Source organism: Sinocyclocheilus grahami, unplaced genomic scaffold (assembly GCF_001515645.1).
Source record: "Sinocyclocheilus grahami isolate Dianchi unplaced genomic scaffold, SAMN03320097.WGS_v1.1 scaffold202.1, whole genome shotgun sequence".
Classification (NCBI taxonomy): Eukaryota; Metazoa; Chordata; class Actinopteri; order Cypriniformes; family Cyprinidae; genus Sinocyclocheilus; species Sinocyclocheilus grahami.
In genome coordinates, this window is record NW_015505381.1 from 194,423 (window position 1) to 213,250 (window position 18,828).

General features: G+C 35.1%; 1 protein-coding gene across 3 annotated transcripts; it reads right to left on the reverse strand.

Annotated features, from left to right (window-relative positions):
- Positions 1-9,671: 9,671 nt before the first annotated feature.
- On the reverse strand, positions 9,672-18,828 carry smpd2b (sphingomyelin phosphodiesterase 2b). 3 transcript variants are annotated; one of them, XM_016285790.1, is made up of 11 exons: positions 18,551-18,828; positions 15,440-15,522; positions 14,333-14,429; positions 14,000-14,076; positions 13,777-13,870; positions 13,281-13,370; positions 12,995-13,077; positions 12,533-12,665; positions 12,325-12,429; positions 11,888-12,056; positions 9,672-10,334 (listed from the first exon to the last, which is right to left on the reverse strand). In XM_016285790.1, the coding sequence occupies exons 2-11, from the start codon at positions 15,487-15,489 to the stop codon at positions 9,958-9,960; spliced, it is 1,275 nt and encodes a 424-aa protein (XP_016141276.1). In that variant the 5' UTR covers positions 15,490-15,522; positions 18,551-18,828; the 3' UTR covers positions 9,672-9,957. The 3 variants fall into 3 exon arrangements, with proteins under 3 accessions (XP_016141276.1, XP_016141277.1, XP_016141275.1); XM_016285791.1 differs by having other exon boundaries at positions 18,496-18,828; XM_016285789.1 differs by having other exon boundaries at positions 18,456-18,828.

Here is an 18,828-nt window from a genome sequence, read left to right on the forward strand (position 1 = left end):
TATAATTGATGGAAGCATGAATTCTGCGCTCTATCAGTAAATCCTGAAGGAGAATGCCAGTTTGTGAGTTTGTGACCTCAAGCTCAAGCGCACTTGGGTTATGCAGCAGGACAATGATCCCAAACACACCAGCAAGTGAATGGCTCAAGAAAAACAAAATCAAAGTTTTGGAGTGGCCAAGTCTAAGTCCAGACTTAAATCCGATTGAAATGCAGTGGCATGACCTTAAACAGTCCATTCATGCTCGAAAACCCTCCAATATGGCTGAATTAAACAATTCTGCAAAGAAGAGTGGGCCAAAATTCCTCCACAGCGATGTGAAAGACTCATTGCCAGTTATCGCAAACGCTTGGTTGCAGCTGTTGCTGCAAAGGGTGGCACAACCAGTTATTAGATTTAGGGGGCAATTACTTTTTCACGTAGGGCCAGGCAGGTTTGGACAGCTTTTTCCCCTTAATAAATAAAATAATTATTTAAAAACTGCATTTTGTATTTACTCGGAATATCTTTGTGTAACATTAAAATTTGTTTGATGATCTGAATCTTTTAAGTGTGACAAATATGCAAAAAAAAAAAAAAACAGAACGGCAATGTATAATTCAAAATGTAAAAGACTACCATGTTAAAGGGGTCATATGACGTTGCTAAAAAATAACATTATTTGGTGTAAAGAAATGGGTTTATGTGGTTTAAGGTAAAAAAAAAAAGTTTTCCGCATACTGTACATTATTGTTTCTTCTCTATGCCCCGCCTTTCTGAAACGCGTCGATTTTTACAAAGCTCATCGTTTTGAAAAGTGAGGTGTGCTCTGATTGGCCAGCTATCCAGTGCGTTGTGTTTGGCCGAATACCTCAAGCGTGTGACGGAAATGTTATGCCCCTACCATACTGTGATGCCCTGTCCCGGTGCAACGAGACAAAACCAATAAAACCCATTATAAACGAGGCATTTGTTGCATCCAGTGGGGACATAATTACTGATTATAATGACTTATACTGTCTTTTTACATAACATAAACATAAAACCATATCTGTATTTGTGATCGGTGAAACGACAAACAACAAGTGCTACTCTACACTGCTCAAAACTCGCGTTTGAATCGTCAGTGGCAAATTCTTTAAATATGAAAACATACTTACAGGCCGTGAGTCAGCATTATTTGTCAGAAAACCTGCATTGTAGGCTACTCTCCCATGAAACAGTCCTCGTCCTCCGTAAAATGCGCTGCACACATCTGAATATTTGGGTTGAACTGTTCTGGAACAGTGTTGTAAATACAACTTAACCACTGATTTCTAGTCGTGTCCTCTTTTGGAAGACACAGCGTCTTCACGACATGGCGGCGGCAACAACAATAATACAGTGAGAATCAAAGTTACACCTTCTTTCTTTGTGTGAATTTTGGGAGGTGTTATGCAAATCTTTCCACGCTGTGATGTAGACATGTGGGGGCGTGTTTAAACGAGGCGTTTTAGGAGGGCATGGACGAGTCTGAACTTTTATAAAGAATATCTCTTTGGTTTTGAGACTTTAGTCTTTGCAACTTTAGGGATCGTATCCATTCATGAACAGCTTGTAACACTCTAAAGAGAAAGGAAAACTTGAAATCGCATCATATGACCCCTTTAATACCATAGTAAATGTCCAAAAAACATAACTTCTATAAAACATGGCAATACCAGAAAAACCATGGTAATAGTATGGTAAATTTTTGGCAATCCATAGAAAATTTACCATGGTATTGTCATAAAAATATACTGTGGAAACACAATTGTAGTATATTGATCAGTCATTCATTCAGGACTTTTGTATATAATTCAAATACTACAGTATTTATACAGTACTCTAATATATTTAAAGGAATACCATGTTAATAAAAAAAGCATTATTTCAATGTCTAAAAAACACGGTAATACCATGGTACCCTTTGGTGTTTTATAAAATGGTACTTTTTTGTCAATCCAAAGATACTGTACCATGGTATTCTCATAAAAATATACTATAGAAATACCATGGTAATACCATGATGTTATTAGATGGTGTATACTGTAATTCAAATACTATGTTAGTGATCAAATATATTTCAAGTAATACCATGTGAATACCATGGTAAATGTCCAAAAAAAAAACAAATCATTTCTACAGTATATGCCTAAAAAGCATAGTAAAACCAAGGTAATTTATGGTCCAGACCTCTTGCTTGGCCTTGTCATCGGTGAAGGTGCTGTGCTGGATGTAAGCGGCTCCACACAGCTGGTAGCTCTCATCCGTGCTGAACAGACAGTCGACCGCGTCTTGCATCGTCATATCGGCCATAAGCTTCTCTGCGTTCATCCTATCGACAAACGAGTGAGTGAGAGACCGGTCACAGATCATCACAACATAATCGTAACACTACAAAACTCACCCAGAGATGTCCTTGGCCTGTCCGGTCCTGATCATGGACACCCTGGACTCTCCGTTGGATTGCAGGGAAGACGGGCGTCTCACGGTCCGTTGCATGGTGCTGGCCTGATTGCGGTTAGGCATTCTGGGCACATTGCCATTTCCGTAAGCCTGGGCAGGTTGAGTGTTTGGCACTCTGGTGAGGATCTGTCGGCTGGTTTGGGTGCGTAGATTGGCAGCGCCGACGTTGCCGGTTGACTGGAAGCCCAGGTCTGGAGCGCTGTGGGTGGTGTTGTAGCTGTACAGTTGGTTATTGGTCCGGGTTTGGGCAGGGAGGATGCTGGTAGCGCTGTAGAAGGGCCGATCGAACTTGCCGGAGTCACTGGTCACCCGCTGACCGCTGGAGCTGCGGGAGTTGGTGGACTGGAGCACAAAGCCTTGCCTTTGCATAGTCTGGACACAGAAACAAATGAACCTTTTCACTTATGCTGATATCATAATTTGGCATTAAAAAATCTAAATGCAAAAAAATCATTAAATGTTACATTTTAATATATAATTAAATGCAAAATAGAACATTTTAACTAGTGCCATCAAGACTGTGCATCCTTTAGTCTTGATCCTGCAATTATACACTGAAAACACTTATAGGCCTGAACTTATACACTTAGAGAACCCAAACATTTTATTGTTTGGACAAAGAAACAAGCATTTTTCACGCTATTTTCATAATTTGTCATTTTCAAAAATCTAAATGCAAATAAATAAATAATGCAAATTTTAATTTAATTTAATTTAATTTAAAATAAAGCATTTTAGCAAGTGTTATCAGGCTGTGTATACTTTAGTCCTAATCTTATAATTATACCTAGAAAAAAATCATAGTCTGGTCATAGAGACAAGTACATTTTTTACAAATTTTCATTTTGATATTACAATTTCTAATAAAAAATCTGAATGCAACTGTTACATATGCATGTAATTTTGATTTTTGTTCACAAGTATTGGCTTGTATTTATACGGCTGCCCCCTAGTGGTCGAAAGTTCTTGTTTGTCTTCGTTCATTAGGTGCCAATTTCAAACACTTGTGTGCCGGATGAGACGAGCAGCATAAATACTGTTTTGACTGAAAGCAGTTGCGGGAATTTTGCTGGCAACTCGGGGAGAACCAGGCGAGGGATCGGCAGTTTCTTTATGATTTATTCTCTCTCTCCTTTGTTAAATTAACTTAATAATAAATATCCCCTGTTAAAACGAGCCTGTGCTTGCCTCCGCCTCTATGTTATGTTGAGGACGTAACAGCAACAAAAGGCAAATTGAAATGTATAATTAAAAGCAATACAGAGCATTTAACTAGTGCTATCAGACATTAGGCCTAATCTATACACTGAAAACATCATAGACAACTCTGAATCCAACGTTTTCATTTGTATAGTCTGCATAGTCTGGACGCAGAAACAAGTCAATTTTTTTAACTTAGATGTTAATGCTGAGATCATAATTTGTAACTAAAAAAAAATCGAAATGCAAAAATTAATGCAAAAAAAAAAAAATGCTAATTTGAATTTATAATTAAATGCACAATAGAGCATTTAACTAGTACTCTCAGATTTTAGTCATAATTTTATTATTATACACGGAAAACACCATACATCTGCATAGTCTGGAGATAGAGAGTTTGATTTTTCACTTTAATTTTCATGCTGATTTCATCATTTGTAATGGAAAGAAATGCAACGCAAATGTTAATTTATAATGCAAAAATAAAGCATTTGTAACGAGTGCTATCATACTGTGTATACTCTAGTCCTAATCTTAAAATTATACACTGAGAACGACTCTGAACCCATCATTTTAATTTAATCCCTGCCACTGTTTTGCCTGAACAAGAGTGTTAGCCGAAAGTATAACTATGGGCATGTCCATGAATTCAAATGCAAGCAAAGTAGCTCTACGTCTAGTCAAACTATGAAGCAACAGTGTGCCGTTTGTGAGAAAATAACTGAATGATTTGTATACAAGTATATCCGTGAATAATTCAATAATAAAACGTTTTTATGCACTTAAAACAACATGAATTAAGTAACACAATGCACAAGGCATTTAAAACACAGACGGCATTAAGATTCCAGCAGATACACCCAAATGTAAAGAAGGGTTGGCACTGGCAGAATACCTAGAAACCATGCAGGCCGTTTGGTAATACAACACTGGGATGAGTCAGAAAAAGTGAAGGAGAGGAGTGGTTTCATTTAGCCTTTTTCTTTTATTTCTTGCACAACTCTATATAGAAAAAGTGAGCAAGTCGCAAATTAAAGGTTTTTTCAATGCAAGTAGTATAAAAGTGAACACATAGGACTATATGGACACACTACAGACTATGTAAAATTAGGTGAAGGTAGTAACTGCTTTTCATCCACTGACGTCTTTGATGGATTGATGTGCCTATTAACTATTGTTGTTTTTATAAGAATAGCATTTCGAATTCAGAAAAATATATGTGTAACCAGGTTATTAGTTACAAGCTAAAGACCGTTTGACATTTCAGGTTTCCATTGTTATCCTGAAAGATGAATAATGAAAAAATGTGCTTTACCCACCAACCGTGGGAAACTGAGATGCAGAATTAATTTACACGCACCTGAAGATGTGCAAAGACATATGTGCGAACACATGCAGAGTGCATATGGAACAAATAAATGTTTAGATATAAATAATCGATGACATTTACCCCATTTGTCATGGTTCCTCCTCTGCTGAACGAGGGTCCGCTGAGAGACACGCCGGGAGAAAACTTGAAGTCGTAAAACACACAGTCACTTTCAGGGCCTGCAATTGAATTATGACACATGACAAATAAAATATGCATTCAGGGACATTTTGAATTATGAAAACAAAAATATAAAACATACAACTATCCTCATGTAATACAGTAAGGTACGTATTTTACAGAGGTTAACTCTTCGTTGGTACTTCTGTGGTCTATAACAAAATGAGAGATCACAGTCACAGTCTGAAAAAACACTTTATTATGGCTTAATCCAAGTCAAAGAAATGATTTAATATGACTGAATAAAACCAAATAGCTTGGTTTACAACAAAAGAGATTTTTTTTTAGAAAAAGAAAGCGCACATTTTCACTTTTTACAGTATTGAATTGGCTAGTGGTTTATCCATTAACAATTAGAGTTTATATTAGAAATCATGGACTATTTGTTATGTGTAATGTACTTCTAAATTAACTAGTTATATAAAGGCAAAGACAATATTTAACATGACTGATAGGCCTGTTGCAATAATCAATATATCGACTTATCGCGCAATACATGTACATGACCTCAATTTTTGGTGACGCAATATATCACCCATTATATTTACTTAAAAATTAATGTCACCATGTTTTGTACATTCCACTTGCGTCTGTGTCTTTTGCAGCTTCTCGTACATAACGTGGTGTAGTCATGAGTTGCTAGTTCAAATGTAAAAAATGATTTTACAAAAAAGTTTCATCTGCAGATATGGTCTTATTTATGGTCTTGCCATCCTTGTGCATTTTTCTTTTTTTCCCTTCTTGTTACTTTGCACTTTTTGTTAGAAAATGTTTATTTGCTATTTATTCAGGTTTTTTAAGGTATCTAATATTTTGATGATCTAAATATTCTTAAAAATTAAAATTGGTTGTCATTTGGAAGCGTGTAGGCCTTCTTGCATTATTATGCTGTTACATTATGATTATATATTCAGTGGCATAAAATGGTCTTTAAAATGAGAATAATATCGCTTATCGCAATTATTTCTGGGGCAATATATCGCACATCAAAAAGTTGTTATCATGACAGGCCTAGTGACTGAATGAAACCAAATACCTTGGTTTAAAATAAAAGTGATTTTTAGAAAAAGAAACGGCTCATTTTCACTTTTCATCACAGTATTGAATTTCTTACATATAGTGATTTATCCATAAATAATAAGAGTTTATAGAATCAATGCATTTTTAACATGTATAATTTACTTCCAAGTTTACTGGTTTTATTCAAGTCCAAGAAATGATTAAATATGACTGACTAGTTTTATAAAGGCAAATACATTACATGATATGACTGAATGAAACCAAATACCTGTGTTTAAAATGAAAGTGATTTTTTTAGAAAAAGAAATTGTTCACTTTTTACACTATTAAATTTCCTCTGGTGGTTGACCTATTAATAAAAAGAGTTTATATTAGAAATCAACTCCATCAAACAATTCCACATTTCTTGTATCAATTCTTTTGTTCTCTTGGGACAAAAAATAATAATAATACAATTAAAAATTTAAAAATTTAAATCAAGAGACCGGATTTTAACCTTCAATATGTAAATATTCTACCAGTAAACAAATAACGAGGAGCTGTTTATCAAGAAGTTATTTATGGCGGAGTAAAACAACTCCAAAAGCACTCAAATTAGGCACATCTTTCTTGAAAAACATCCGAAAATATTATTTTATACTATATTATTTGATGGTTAGCCTAGCTAAAACTAAAAACACATTTAAGCAGTTTCGCATGCATTAATACGCAGATTTACGTTACAAGTTTATAGAATTGTACAGTAAGAAAGTTATTTCCCTTAACCAGGAAATTAACGTTCTTAGAATTGACAAGACAGTTGACCCTGAGTGGTCAGCTAAATATCTACAGTGGATCTAAAATATGAATAATTAATTATAACTAGTTATGGTTAATTATTCATATTTCCCCATGAGCTAATCCGCTACACAGATGAAAAAAATGAACAAAATGTATAGTATTTAAGATAAATATAATAATGATGCACATACGTATGATGAAATTCCAGAAGTTATTCCAAAAGAACTGTATATTGTTAGATTAAAAACAATAGTTATAGGGGACACAAGAAATATGATTACAGTTTACATCTAGAGTATTTTAGCAGTTTAATTAAGTTATACAATTAAAATAAATATTAATTTAATATCAATATGACTAATAACATTTTTGTTATGTATCATTTTTATTTAAAATAGCTCAATAAAATTATGCATGTATTTAATACTGCATATAAGCAAAATCAAGGTAAAACATGGATTTATATCAATTTATTGTGCAGTATATATGACCATAAGCATGTGGCAACAACAACTATACTACACTTGGTCACAGCTTTACCATATTCGACAAATTAAATTGATTAAATATCTCAGTATCAAAAATGTTTACATTTATTTGAAAAAATAAAAAAAGCTGATTTGCATCAAAATTGAAAAAAGTTAAATTGTTAATATATTTTTCAATGTTTTATTTTTTTATACTAATATAATTCATATGCATTTACACAATATACGTTTTCATTCAACAATATAATTGTATGCATTTTTGTACTATCCCTCTAGTATTCCCTCAACAATACCTCAGATGAGTTACTAGGGGAAAAGCTGCAAATCCAGTTGTTGCAGGAGAACTGCAACCCATCAGAAAGGGCGTCTACAGAGGGTTGAAGCAATCGGAGCAACCCCAAATGAACTCTCAAGTGCCATTTCACTTTTAGCATTTACTTTTAGTGTTTCACTAGCACTGCTGATAGTATAAACATGTTTGTCTACCTATTAATTTAAGACATTGTTTTCTTATGAAGAAAGGCCTTTTAAGTGCAGCCCCGAGGCCATGCATGAGCACGACTGCTGAGAACCTCCATGACTAAGGTGAGGACTCATTAGCAGAGCAGACTGCATCAGTAAAAACACATGTGCAGACAGCGGATCCTGCCACACCCAGAGTCATCTGCATGGGCAGGTCCCACTCCACGATGTGTCATCACTGATGTTAGAACACGTCAACAGTAAATGACAGCGTATACTCTTTAAGACGGCGAATGGGAAAGTATTTGGCTTTGTCCTATTCTGAAGGAACAAAGAGGAGGAGTAATAAGGACAAATAACCACACAATTAAAAAACTATTCATGTTTGTCTACCTATTAATTTAAGACATTGTTTTCTTATGAAGAAAGGCCTTTTAAGTGCAGCCCCGAGGCCATGCATGAGCACGACTGCTGAGAACCTCCATGACTAAGGTGAGGACTCATTAGCAGAGCAGACTGCATCAGTAAAAACACATGTGCAGACAGCGGATCCTGCCACACCCAGAGTCATCTGCATGGGCAGGTCCCACTCCACGATGTGTCATCACTGATGTTAGAACACGTCAACAGTAAATGACAGCGTATACTCTTTAAGACGGCGAATGGGAAAGTATTTGGCTTTGTCCTATTCTGAAGGAACAAAGAGGAGGAGAGGTAACTTTCTCTTCTTGCGCTTCTTAAGTTCGAACAAATAACCACACAATTAAAAAACTATTTTACTGGGAGTACTCAAGTTATATATACAATAATATCTGTATCTCTATCAAATATCACTAGTTTACCATGTTCATAGATGTACATTTTGAGAAGGACGTCAAACGTTATTTTCAAAAACTGAACTAGCTCTAATATCTACTAAATGTAGCAACTGACAGTATACTGTATATTTGTGTAATAACAGCTACCATGAACAATTTTTCAAGTTACTAAAGATTCTCATAATACTTGACCAATACTGCACCCTTGTGGTAAGTAGATCACATTAAAACTAAATAAAAACACTAGATTGCTGAAAAATTGATATGCATTGTTTATTCTTTTTATAAAAGGTACAGTTATGTAATAAACTGTTACATTAGAGAGACATGAGGTTGTTGACAGGTTAAACAAAAGGAAGATACACAGTAATGGAGTGGTTTGACCAAACAATCTAATAGTAGTTACAGTACACGGTATGGCTTTATTCTTCTCCGCTTGACTTTCTCAAACAGTAACTGAAAATAACTGAAGATATGAGGTTTCTTCTGGTTTCCCAAAATGGTCTTATTATGGACATAACCTTAACTGTTAGCCATTCAGTTCACAATGAATGCACAAAACATTACAAACTCATGATTGGAAACATTTAACAAATAAAGGACAGAAACACCTGCCCAGCAGGTCTCCATTTACTAACGTTAGCAAATTATTACTGTTATCAAATTAGCAAGTGATTATAAGCTGTCACATGCCATTCATACTGGTCCATTCTTCGAAAGCAGTGGCTTTCAACCTTTATGAGTTTTGATATTTGAAGGCCCCTATTATATATATAACACTATATTATATTAGTTGTGTGTGTGTGTAAACTGTATGCTCTTCAAATAAGGGAAATTATTATTATATTTTTTCTATATATATAATTTTAAGTCATTCTGTGACCCTGGTTGAGAACCATTATGAAATAATTAAGTAAAGTGAAGTAGATCTGTCATGCAAGTAATGATTTTACTAACTTATTGTCTAATTTTCTGGTTTCTTTGCTCCCAGGTATAAGTATCCCTCAATATCGATGAAAAAGCTGCATAGTTAATAAAACCAGGCAAGTGTTCAGTTAAGACATGATAAAATAGTGATTTTCATAATTCTATAAAAAGTTAATTCCATTCAAATGTCACATTTGGTTGAACTATCTGGCTACAAATGAATGGAACCCTTGCAGTCTAGTGGCTTTCACAAATGGTCCGAGGATAAAACCTTGGAGGACTCCTTAAGCTGTTCTTGAAAGCTACTTAGTGCCAGTCTCATCTGGTCCTCAGTGCCTTGCAGTGCCTTCACCTCCATGCTGTAGAAGACGTACAGCATCAGTGTGGAGAGGAGGACGGCAAAGCACAGTGCCCCCAGCAGATAGAAAGAGGCTTTGGGAAAGGGCTGTTCAGTTCCCAGAGCAAACAATGGGACAGCGGCGATTGCTAGCTCAAGCACTAACAGGACAAGACCCATAATGCCTGTACGCGCTGCTGTGTGGCGCATGCGCTCAGCGCAGTGGAGACCCACCTTTATTTCAGTACGAGCTTCATTGACGGTGTTGACCAGCTCAGGAAGCTTATCTGAGAAAGAAAGACAGAGACATAATGGAAAACCATTCACTAACATTTAAATGTTTGAGTTCAGTTAGATTTTTAAAATAATTTTCTTTAAAGAAATCAATACTTTTCTGTTGTAAGTGATCTTAAAGATTCTTAAATGCATCTACTTTCGGAAGGCCAAATAAAGTGCTTTTGCCTTCACCTAGAAACACACAGCGTCTCCCTGACATGCTGCTTCAACACTAACTGCGCTTACTGAAACCACGCCTTCTTTCTTTGCGTGAACATATGGGCAGCATTATGCAAATATTCCCACATAGTGAGGTAGATATGTTGAGGCGTGTTAGAACGAGCCGTTTTAGGGGGGCGTGGCAGAGTCTTAACTTTGATAAAGAATATCTCTTTGGTTTTGAGACTTTAGTCTTTGCAACTTTAGGGATCTTATCTATTCACAATCAGCTTGTAACACTCCAAAGAGAAAGGAAAACTTGAAATCGCATCATATGACCCCTTTAAAATGGATTAAATTAAAGTGACATAATGACACAAAAGTGACAAAGACAAAATTTCAAATAAATGCTGCTCTTTTAAACTTTCTATTCAGCTTTCTTTCTGTATTACGGTTCTGATAAAAATATTAAACAGCTGTTGTTAAAAAATATTAAACAATGTTGAGGTAGATATGTTGAGGCGTGTTAGAACGAGCCGTTTTAGGGGGGCGTGGCAGAGTCTTAACTTTGATAAAGAATATCTCTTTGGTTTTGAGACTTTAGTCTTTGCAACTTTAGGGATCTTATCTATTCACAATCAGCTTGTAACACTCCAAAGAGAAAGGAAAACTTGAAATCACATCATATGACCCCTTTAAAATGGATTAAATTAAAGTGACATAATGACACAAAAGTGACAAAGACAAAATTTCAAATAAATGCTGTTCTTTTAAACTTTCTATTCAGCTTTCTTTCTGTATTACGGTTCTGATAAAAATATTAAACAGCTGTTGTTAAAAAATATTAAACAATGTTTGTTGAGCAGCAAATCAGTATATAAGAATGATTTCTGAAGGATCATGTGACACTGAAGACTGGAGGAATGATGCTGAAAATTCAGCCTTGCATAAATTAGATGTTAAAATATATTAAAATAGAAAACAGTTATTTGAAATTGTAACAATGTTTCACAATATTATTGTTTTTGCTGTATTTTGAATCAAACAAATGAATTCTCAAAAAGCATCATTTACTCACCCTTAAGTTGTTTCAAACTGAAAATATGCCATTTTTTTTACATTTAATTATTCATTTATTCATTCATTCATGTATGTATGTATTTATTTATTTAGAAGTTTTGAGCAATATGACAGAGTAATTCATATTTTTTGGGTGCACTGTTCCTTTAAAGCACATTGCATATCCAAAAAACAAGCAAGCAAACCCAAGCAGCCAATTTTCAAACTTTATTAAAGCGCATCAAAATAGAGAGCATTGGTTTAGTGGCAAGATTTTGTAGTTGTTGTTGAAGCAAAAATGTGTGTATTTAATATTCTAAGATCCCCAAAACTGAAGAGCAAATACCTGAAACACAGCCAGATTGCCTCTTTGAGCACCCATTTCCCTTTGTAGTCAGTGTAAACAGGAACTCGGCCGTGAGAGCCTCGTGGTCAGAGTAAGGGAAGGGATGTCCAGGAACAGGGCCCTTAGTGGTGGACAAAGACTCACAGCTCACATCCACTTCCCCTGATCCCTGCCAGAAAAACAGCGCTGTTTCATTCATGAGCATACAGGTAAAGAAAGCTGATTTAAAGAGAAGTAGATCTGACATGGAAGTAATAATTTTGTTAATTTGTTTAATTTTCTTGTCATTCGTGTCTGTAGGATGAGTTCCTTTTGTTTAAATGACTAAACCAGAGCATAAGCAACAGTATGAGGATTAGAAAAACACTGCTTAATAACAGAAAATGCCACTTAATAATAACAACCAGTAGAAAACCCGACAAGTATCTAATATTTACCTTGAACAGGATGTAGTCTATCCGGACTCCTCCTCCAAATGGAACAAGCCCATCTGTGTTTGTGAATGGGTTTTCAGATATATGAGTGTGTCCCTCCTCACATCCCTGAAACAAATGACAGGGTGGCTGTCATAAATCATAATTTAGGTGACTTTACATTACACACACTCAGTCATTACGAGAATCCAGGCAGCCTCACAGTACTAACATCAAAGTTCGCCGTCTCACTGAAGCTGTCCTGAAGTCCTGTGTAGTTTCTCAGCAGTCTGGTGCCGAGATCGTCTGGGTGCATGTTCAGATCTCCACCCAGAATCACCACGTCCGCTCCAGCACTAGTGTGCCTTTATCGAAAAAGACAGCCAGTCGTTAGCATTATATATGTAAGCCAGTTCTGAGAAGAAGAAAAAAAGTGTCATAATTGTGAGATATAAACTCAACATTACAAGAAAAAAAAGTCAGAGTTGTGAGATATTTTCAACAAAACCATTGACCAGTTCAGTGCGATCTCAAAAGTTGAGCGGCACTTTTTTAGCACTGACTGGTTTACGAATCTGGTGCAATCTGATGCAGTTTTGCAAAGAGGCTGTCATTGAAGAACTGTGCAATTAAAACCTCTATGAGGCTCAAAATAAACCTACAGCCATGGCTAAATATAGCAGACGTTTAGCACCTTATGAACTGTTGCAGCTCCCAGGCTTGAACCACTCGGTGCGGGAGATACGAGTCTTTCTCTCTGCAATATTCTGCATGCAGCTGCAAAGAGAAGAAACTGCTGTAACAGAGTAGAAGCTAAAAATAATAATTAAATAATAAGAAAAAGAAAAAAGCACACACAAAAATTTTTTTTAACGATACATAATTAATAAATACTACAATAAATTCAAATATAATAAACAATAACAAATACTATAATGCTATATAAATAACACTGATATATGCATTTTGCATGAACTTACATGAGTGATAAATATATGAACCTTCAGCCCACGGATGTTGAGCAAGACCTTCCCGACGGCTTTACCACCAAACCAGTCGCCATGTTGAGCCTGATATAAGAATTGATCATTAACAAGCCATCACAGCAACCACACATCTCTGACACTGAAAGAGGAAACTGAGGCCACATAAATAAATGCTGCATAAAAATGAGTTTATTTACAACAGTCTGTGTCTATAATGGGTGTACCGTTTACTTTTCACAGGATGACAAATAGTGGATCTGCATAATAAAATACGGTTTTAAAAAAAACATATTTTTATTATGCATAGTCGTAAGTATTTTATAAAAGCAATATGGTATTTAAGAGTGTGCTATGGTGCAAATATATAGTACAGGAAACAATCATGCTTGTGTTAGACTGCATTATTGAATTAAATGCTATTCTTCCTTTCTTTATTTTTATATTTAAGTAGAAGAGCAGGATGTTTGTGCATGAAACTGATCAGACTGACCATATATGGATATCCATTTAATGAGTATCTGTACAGAAAGGCATCATGGATTCGATGTCTGGAAAACACGGCCAGTCCGCTCCCTATAAATCCACTGAAGATGAGAAGTTTCTTTAAGAGAAAATGCATCTTTATCTGTGCCCCTCATTCATATCGGTTTGTGCATTTCAAGAACCTTTAGTAAAAATGTTGTTATTTTCATGCATTATAGATCACGACTGACCTTTTAAAGTAATGGGAGTACGGATAGACGCTGCTAAGCTTCTTCTTTAAAAACAGAAAGTCTTTCTCACACCAGACCTGGAACAAACAGCCCCAGAAAAACATGACAATATTACAGTACAAACCTGTATTTAAAAAAAAAATAAAAAATCTAGTACGGACATATTTGCTTCTTATTATTCAAACAGTTCATTCAATGATTATCAATGGTTTAAACTGAGAGAAGAGGCATCTCTCAATGTGTGGAATATCTGTGACAGTACAAATAATACGAATAGCCATATATTTGATGTTTGGATTTAAACATCTGTACGTGTGGAAGTTTGTGTTTTACCTCCTGTAGTAACACTATATCAAGCTGTTCCTGACTCAGCAGGTCTCCGATCAGAACAAACCGCTCTTTGCAGTTCTTACTGAGGTATCGGATCCCCCTAAAACAATCACAACAAACTACATTGGCTTATACGCCCCTTTATACTATTATCTTGCATTCAAGGATAATTTGTAGCAAATTATTCGTTAATACTATAACTTCAGTGCAAAGATTTTCACTAGAAATAAAGAGAAAATAAAAAGATTTTGCAAGATGCATTTTAACAGAAATGAAATTTCTTTAAAATATTTTAATGAACACCAAATCTCCATATGCAAATCTGTAATTCCTGCAACATACAGTATATGTTCAAATACAGTAGTTTAAGTAATTTTTTGTTTTATGTTTTTTATTAGATGAAAAACATTTATTATTTATTATGAATAGCTCTAAAAATTTATTTAATTAAAAAAAAGTGTATAAAGTGTTATTTTAGTTTCATTGAGATACTATTTGTTTTTTTCTGATTTTATTTTAAGTTTTTATTTAAATATGCTTTTTATGGTTTTAGTTAACTATAATAACCCTGGCAATATCAATAATGTTTAGAAAAAGCATGCTGTTAACTAAGAAAATACAGGTGCATCTCAAAAAAAAGTTTTTGACTTTCATGAGCTGTACGCTCTAACCATCAAAATTAAAACAAAAAAAACGTTTGAAATGTTTCATGTAACGAATCTAGAAAATATGAAAGTTTCACTTTTTGAAATAAGTTACAAAAACACTTATTTTTCACAATATTATTTTTTTTTTTTTAGATGCACCTGTATTTAAAGTATTTTTCTGACAATATTTTAAACATTTGTCTTGTCTTTAGTACAATATCACATAAAAGAAGAATTAAAAAAAGTATGATATGATCATTTTATAGTCATATTGGATATTGTGTAATCAACTGGAACTTTCTACAGGGACATTTTTATCCAGTGGAGTATCGTAATGTGTTCTAAAGGATCTAGCTTTTGTTTTGTGTTTTGCTGAAATCCTATAAAACATTCCCAGTAGGATCAGTTAAATATCATTTAGGAATATGAGAACTCTGCATTTCTTCAGCTAAAGGAATCTCACCAGCAGTTGAGAGAGAAGACACGGAATCTGATTGGTGCTGAGGTTGTCATGGCGATGGGTCTTATGGGATGGTTACAGCCAGTCTGTGAGGATAAAGGAGAGGATCCAGTTCCGACACACAAAACAAAACGGTTTGATTCAGTTGTGAATTTCTCAGAACGAACGTCACTACGTTTGAAACTGTTTACACAAAATACTGCACAACTTTTTTCAGTGCATTAAACGTTTTTTGGGTTAGTGAGACTACAAGTATACTGGTTTATCTTTATGTATGAAATATACTGTGGAAAATATAAAATACTATAAAAATAAATTATTAATAATCAAATACATTCAGCTTACAAACATGACAGATATTTCATAAATACATACATTTTAGCTCCCACCTCATCAACACAAAACCACCACTACAACCAATCTAAAATAAAACATATTTCATATTACCTGACCTGCCTAAAACATAAGCAAGACTGGTGCTTGTTAGTCCACAGCTTTCTAAAAGAAAGTAGTTCACAACAAGCCATACAAGTAACTGAAATACCTTTGAGCCAGAGTAAAACCACAGAGTCCCTGATACACAAACGCTCGTCTGACAGCGTTTCATAAATCATAAAGCCCGGCGCCCAGCAGTGCTGCTGGATATCATTATGGCTCCACCTCAATCCCGAGGGTCAAAGGTCTAGGCTACTCACTGTGTTGCTATGGTGACACTTACTGTACACAACACACCCTGCAGAGTGACTGCAAAGATAACCTTGTGTGTGTGTGTGTGTGTGTGTGTGTGTGTGTATAAACACACACATACATGCATGCATGCATATATGCATATATATGTACATGTAGTACATATTAGAATAACTACACAATACTAGCCTCTAATTACTTAGCAGTTAAGTATATAATATATACATAAATGATAGTTTATATTTATTTTTTTTTAAATCATATGGGTCAAAGACGAGACGCCCCATTTTGGTGTCTGCATCAAATTAATTGTACAAAAGTGATTTTATATACATCGAAAGCACATTTGATGCAAGTATCTCTTTTAATGATTCAAATAACTTTTGTGGCTGTTTATCTCACAAATTTAGCAAATTTATATCTTGCATTTCTAACTTTTTCTCATAATACTCAGAAAAAAATGAAATTAAGCAGGACGCGTTCTAAATGCATACTTTTTTATTTTTAAATGTACACATTTAAACCTGCATTAAACTTATTGTTTTGATGCTTGAAAACCCCTTTTCATCTTTGACCCTTGTATTACTCCTCCTTATATTAGTGTAGGCTATATATTTTTTTAAATAAATAAATAGTATTGTGGCAGTACCATCCCTTACAACAACAGCAACAAAAAAGAAAAGAAAAAAAGGATACTATGGTACTACAATATTTTTGGCACATGTACCATAGTATATATCAAAATAACATGGTATTGTCATCACTACAGTAATATTATGGCACATCGTACACTAAAATGTACCATGGTATTTTTATGATACCAATTTCTTGCAAATCCCAAAGATCCTTCTAACATAAACTCCCAGCAGCTTTACATACGTCCTAAGCTGAATCTCAATGGCAGCGTGTGCTTGTGATGACCGAAAATCAATTTTACACCAGTAAGCAACAGCATTTGCTCCAGCGTTATGACCATCCAGGAACAGTAAACACAGACGCAGCTGCTGCACACAAGCACTGAGCGGCGCCGGGACGATCCGTGTTTACTGCTGATACCAGACAGACCAGACCAGTGATTGGGCCAATTTTACAATCTGTGTTTTAGGGAAGCCGGTTTCCATCATGGGGGAAAAAATCGGAGAAAAAAGTAAGAATTGTGAGATATATAAACTAAGAACTGCATGAAACCTTAAGAAATGAGAGATATAGGCCCGGGTTCACAGACAGGGCTTAGACTAAGCCAGGATTAGGCCAGAGTTCAATTAGGACAATTAAGTAATTTTTATTAACATGCCTTAAAAAATATTACTGGTGTGCATCTTGAGACAAAACAAAAGCACTGATATGTTTTAAGATCAGTCAGTGCAAGGTCATTTCAGTTAAAACAGCTCAGAATTACATTTTAGTCTGGGACTATATGCTTAAGCCTCGTCTGTGAAACCGGGGGTAAACTTAGAATTCTAACTTTTTTCAGGCAATTCTGAGTTTTTTTATCTCGCAATTCAAACTTTTTTCTTAGAATTCAAATTTGCATATTTAAAAATCTCAGAATTCTGGTTTGTTCTTGCAATTCAGACTTTTCTGCAGCTTTTCCGATCTCACAACCCAATTTTATTTTATTTTTATTCTGTGGTGGAAACGGGGTTACCTAGATTTTACCAGGAAGCCTTGAATAACAAAAATGTGTGTGTTTGTATAACATGGGTATGACAGGTATTACAACGAGAAGGTGATTTATGAGGACATTTTGAGTGTCCCCGTAATTCAAAAGGCTTATAAATCATTCAGAATTCGTTTTTTTTTTTTTATCTAAAAATGCAGAAAGTCTCCTGTGAGGGGTAGGTTTAGGGGTAGGGTTGGTGTAGGGTAATAGAATATACGGTCTGTACAGTATAAAAACCATTACGCCTATGGAGAGTCCCCATAAACCATAAAAACCAACATGTATGTGTGTGTGTGTATATATATATATATATATATACTATAATGCTCGTGTGTGCAAATACACACACACACACACACACTGTAATATGTAAAACAAATGAACAAGTAAGTTGTTGCAGGTGCATGGGTTTATAACATTAAAGTATACTGGTATTTTCATTAAATGTTAACGTTTATAAAATGACCAGTTGGGTAGTTTACTTAAGGTGACTAGTGCAAACATATGATGCCGTATGCATACGCATAAAGAACACTTTAAAATGATTGTCACTGCATTATATAACAAAACATCAAAGCACGAATCATCTGCGCTCATATGCTGCAGAATGCATTTAATTAAAGGCTGTTAAATGTAATCGAGTCATATGTGCTGGAGACCCGATCTTACCTTTGTGCTGGTCAATGTGTTCTAGCTGTTATAAACAAACCTTCACGAGCTCAGTGTGTCTCAGTCAGACCGCTACTTCCTCATCGGCCACTGACCTGGATGTCGTCTGCAGAGAAGTCATTCAGCTTCACCAAACGCGTCTGATGGATATTTTACGTTTAACTTTAAACGTTTAATTTGTAAAATGAGCAAACGTGTTCATCTCTCAACTGCTGAGCGCAAAATAAAGCGTGACTGACACATCGCGCATATTCAGAGTTTTTAATACAGTGTTTAAAGTTTACTTTTTGTTTGGTTGTTTCCACTCAAGAGCTACTTTGCAGCAAATGAAGTTCAACGTGAGTACGCCGACTCTCAGACGTCACGGTTTCGT

Bases quoted from the DNA above. Each gene is read 5' to 3' on its own strand.
- smpd2b (XM_016285790.1), bottom strand. From the start codon at position 15,489: ATGACAACCTCAGCACCAATCAGATTCCGTGTCTTCTCTCTCAACTGC. The intron at 13,871-13,999 runs GTCAGTCGTGAT...TCTCATCTTCAG, and splicing joins TACTCCCATTACTTTAAAAG to TGGATTTATAGGGAGCGGAC. The intron at 12,057-12,324 runs GTAAATATTAGA...TTTTTCTGGCAG, and splicing joins TAGACTACATCCTGTTCAAG to GGATCAGGGGAAGTGGATGT.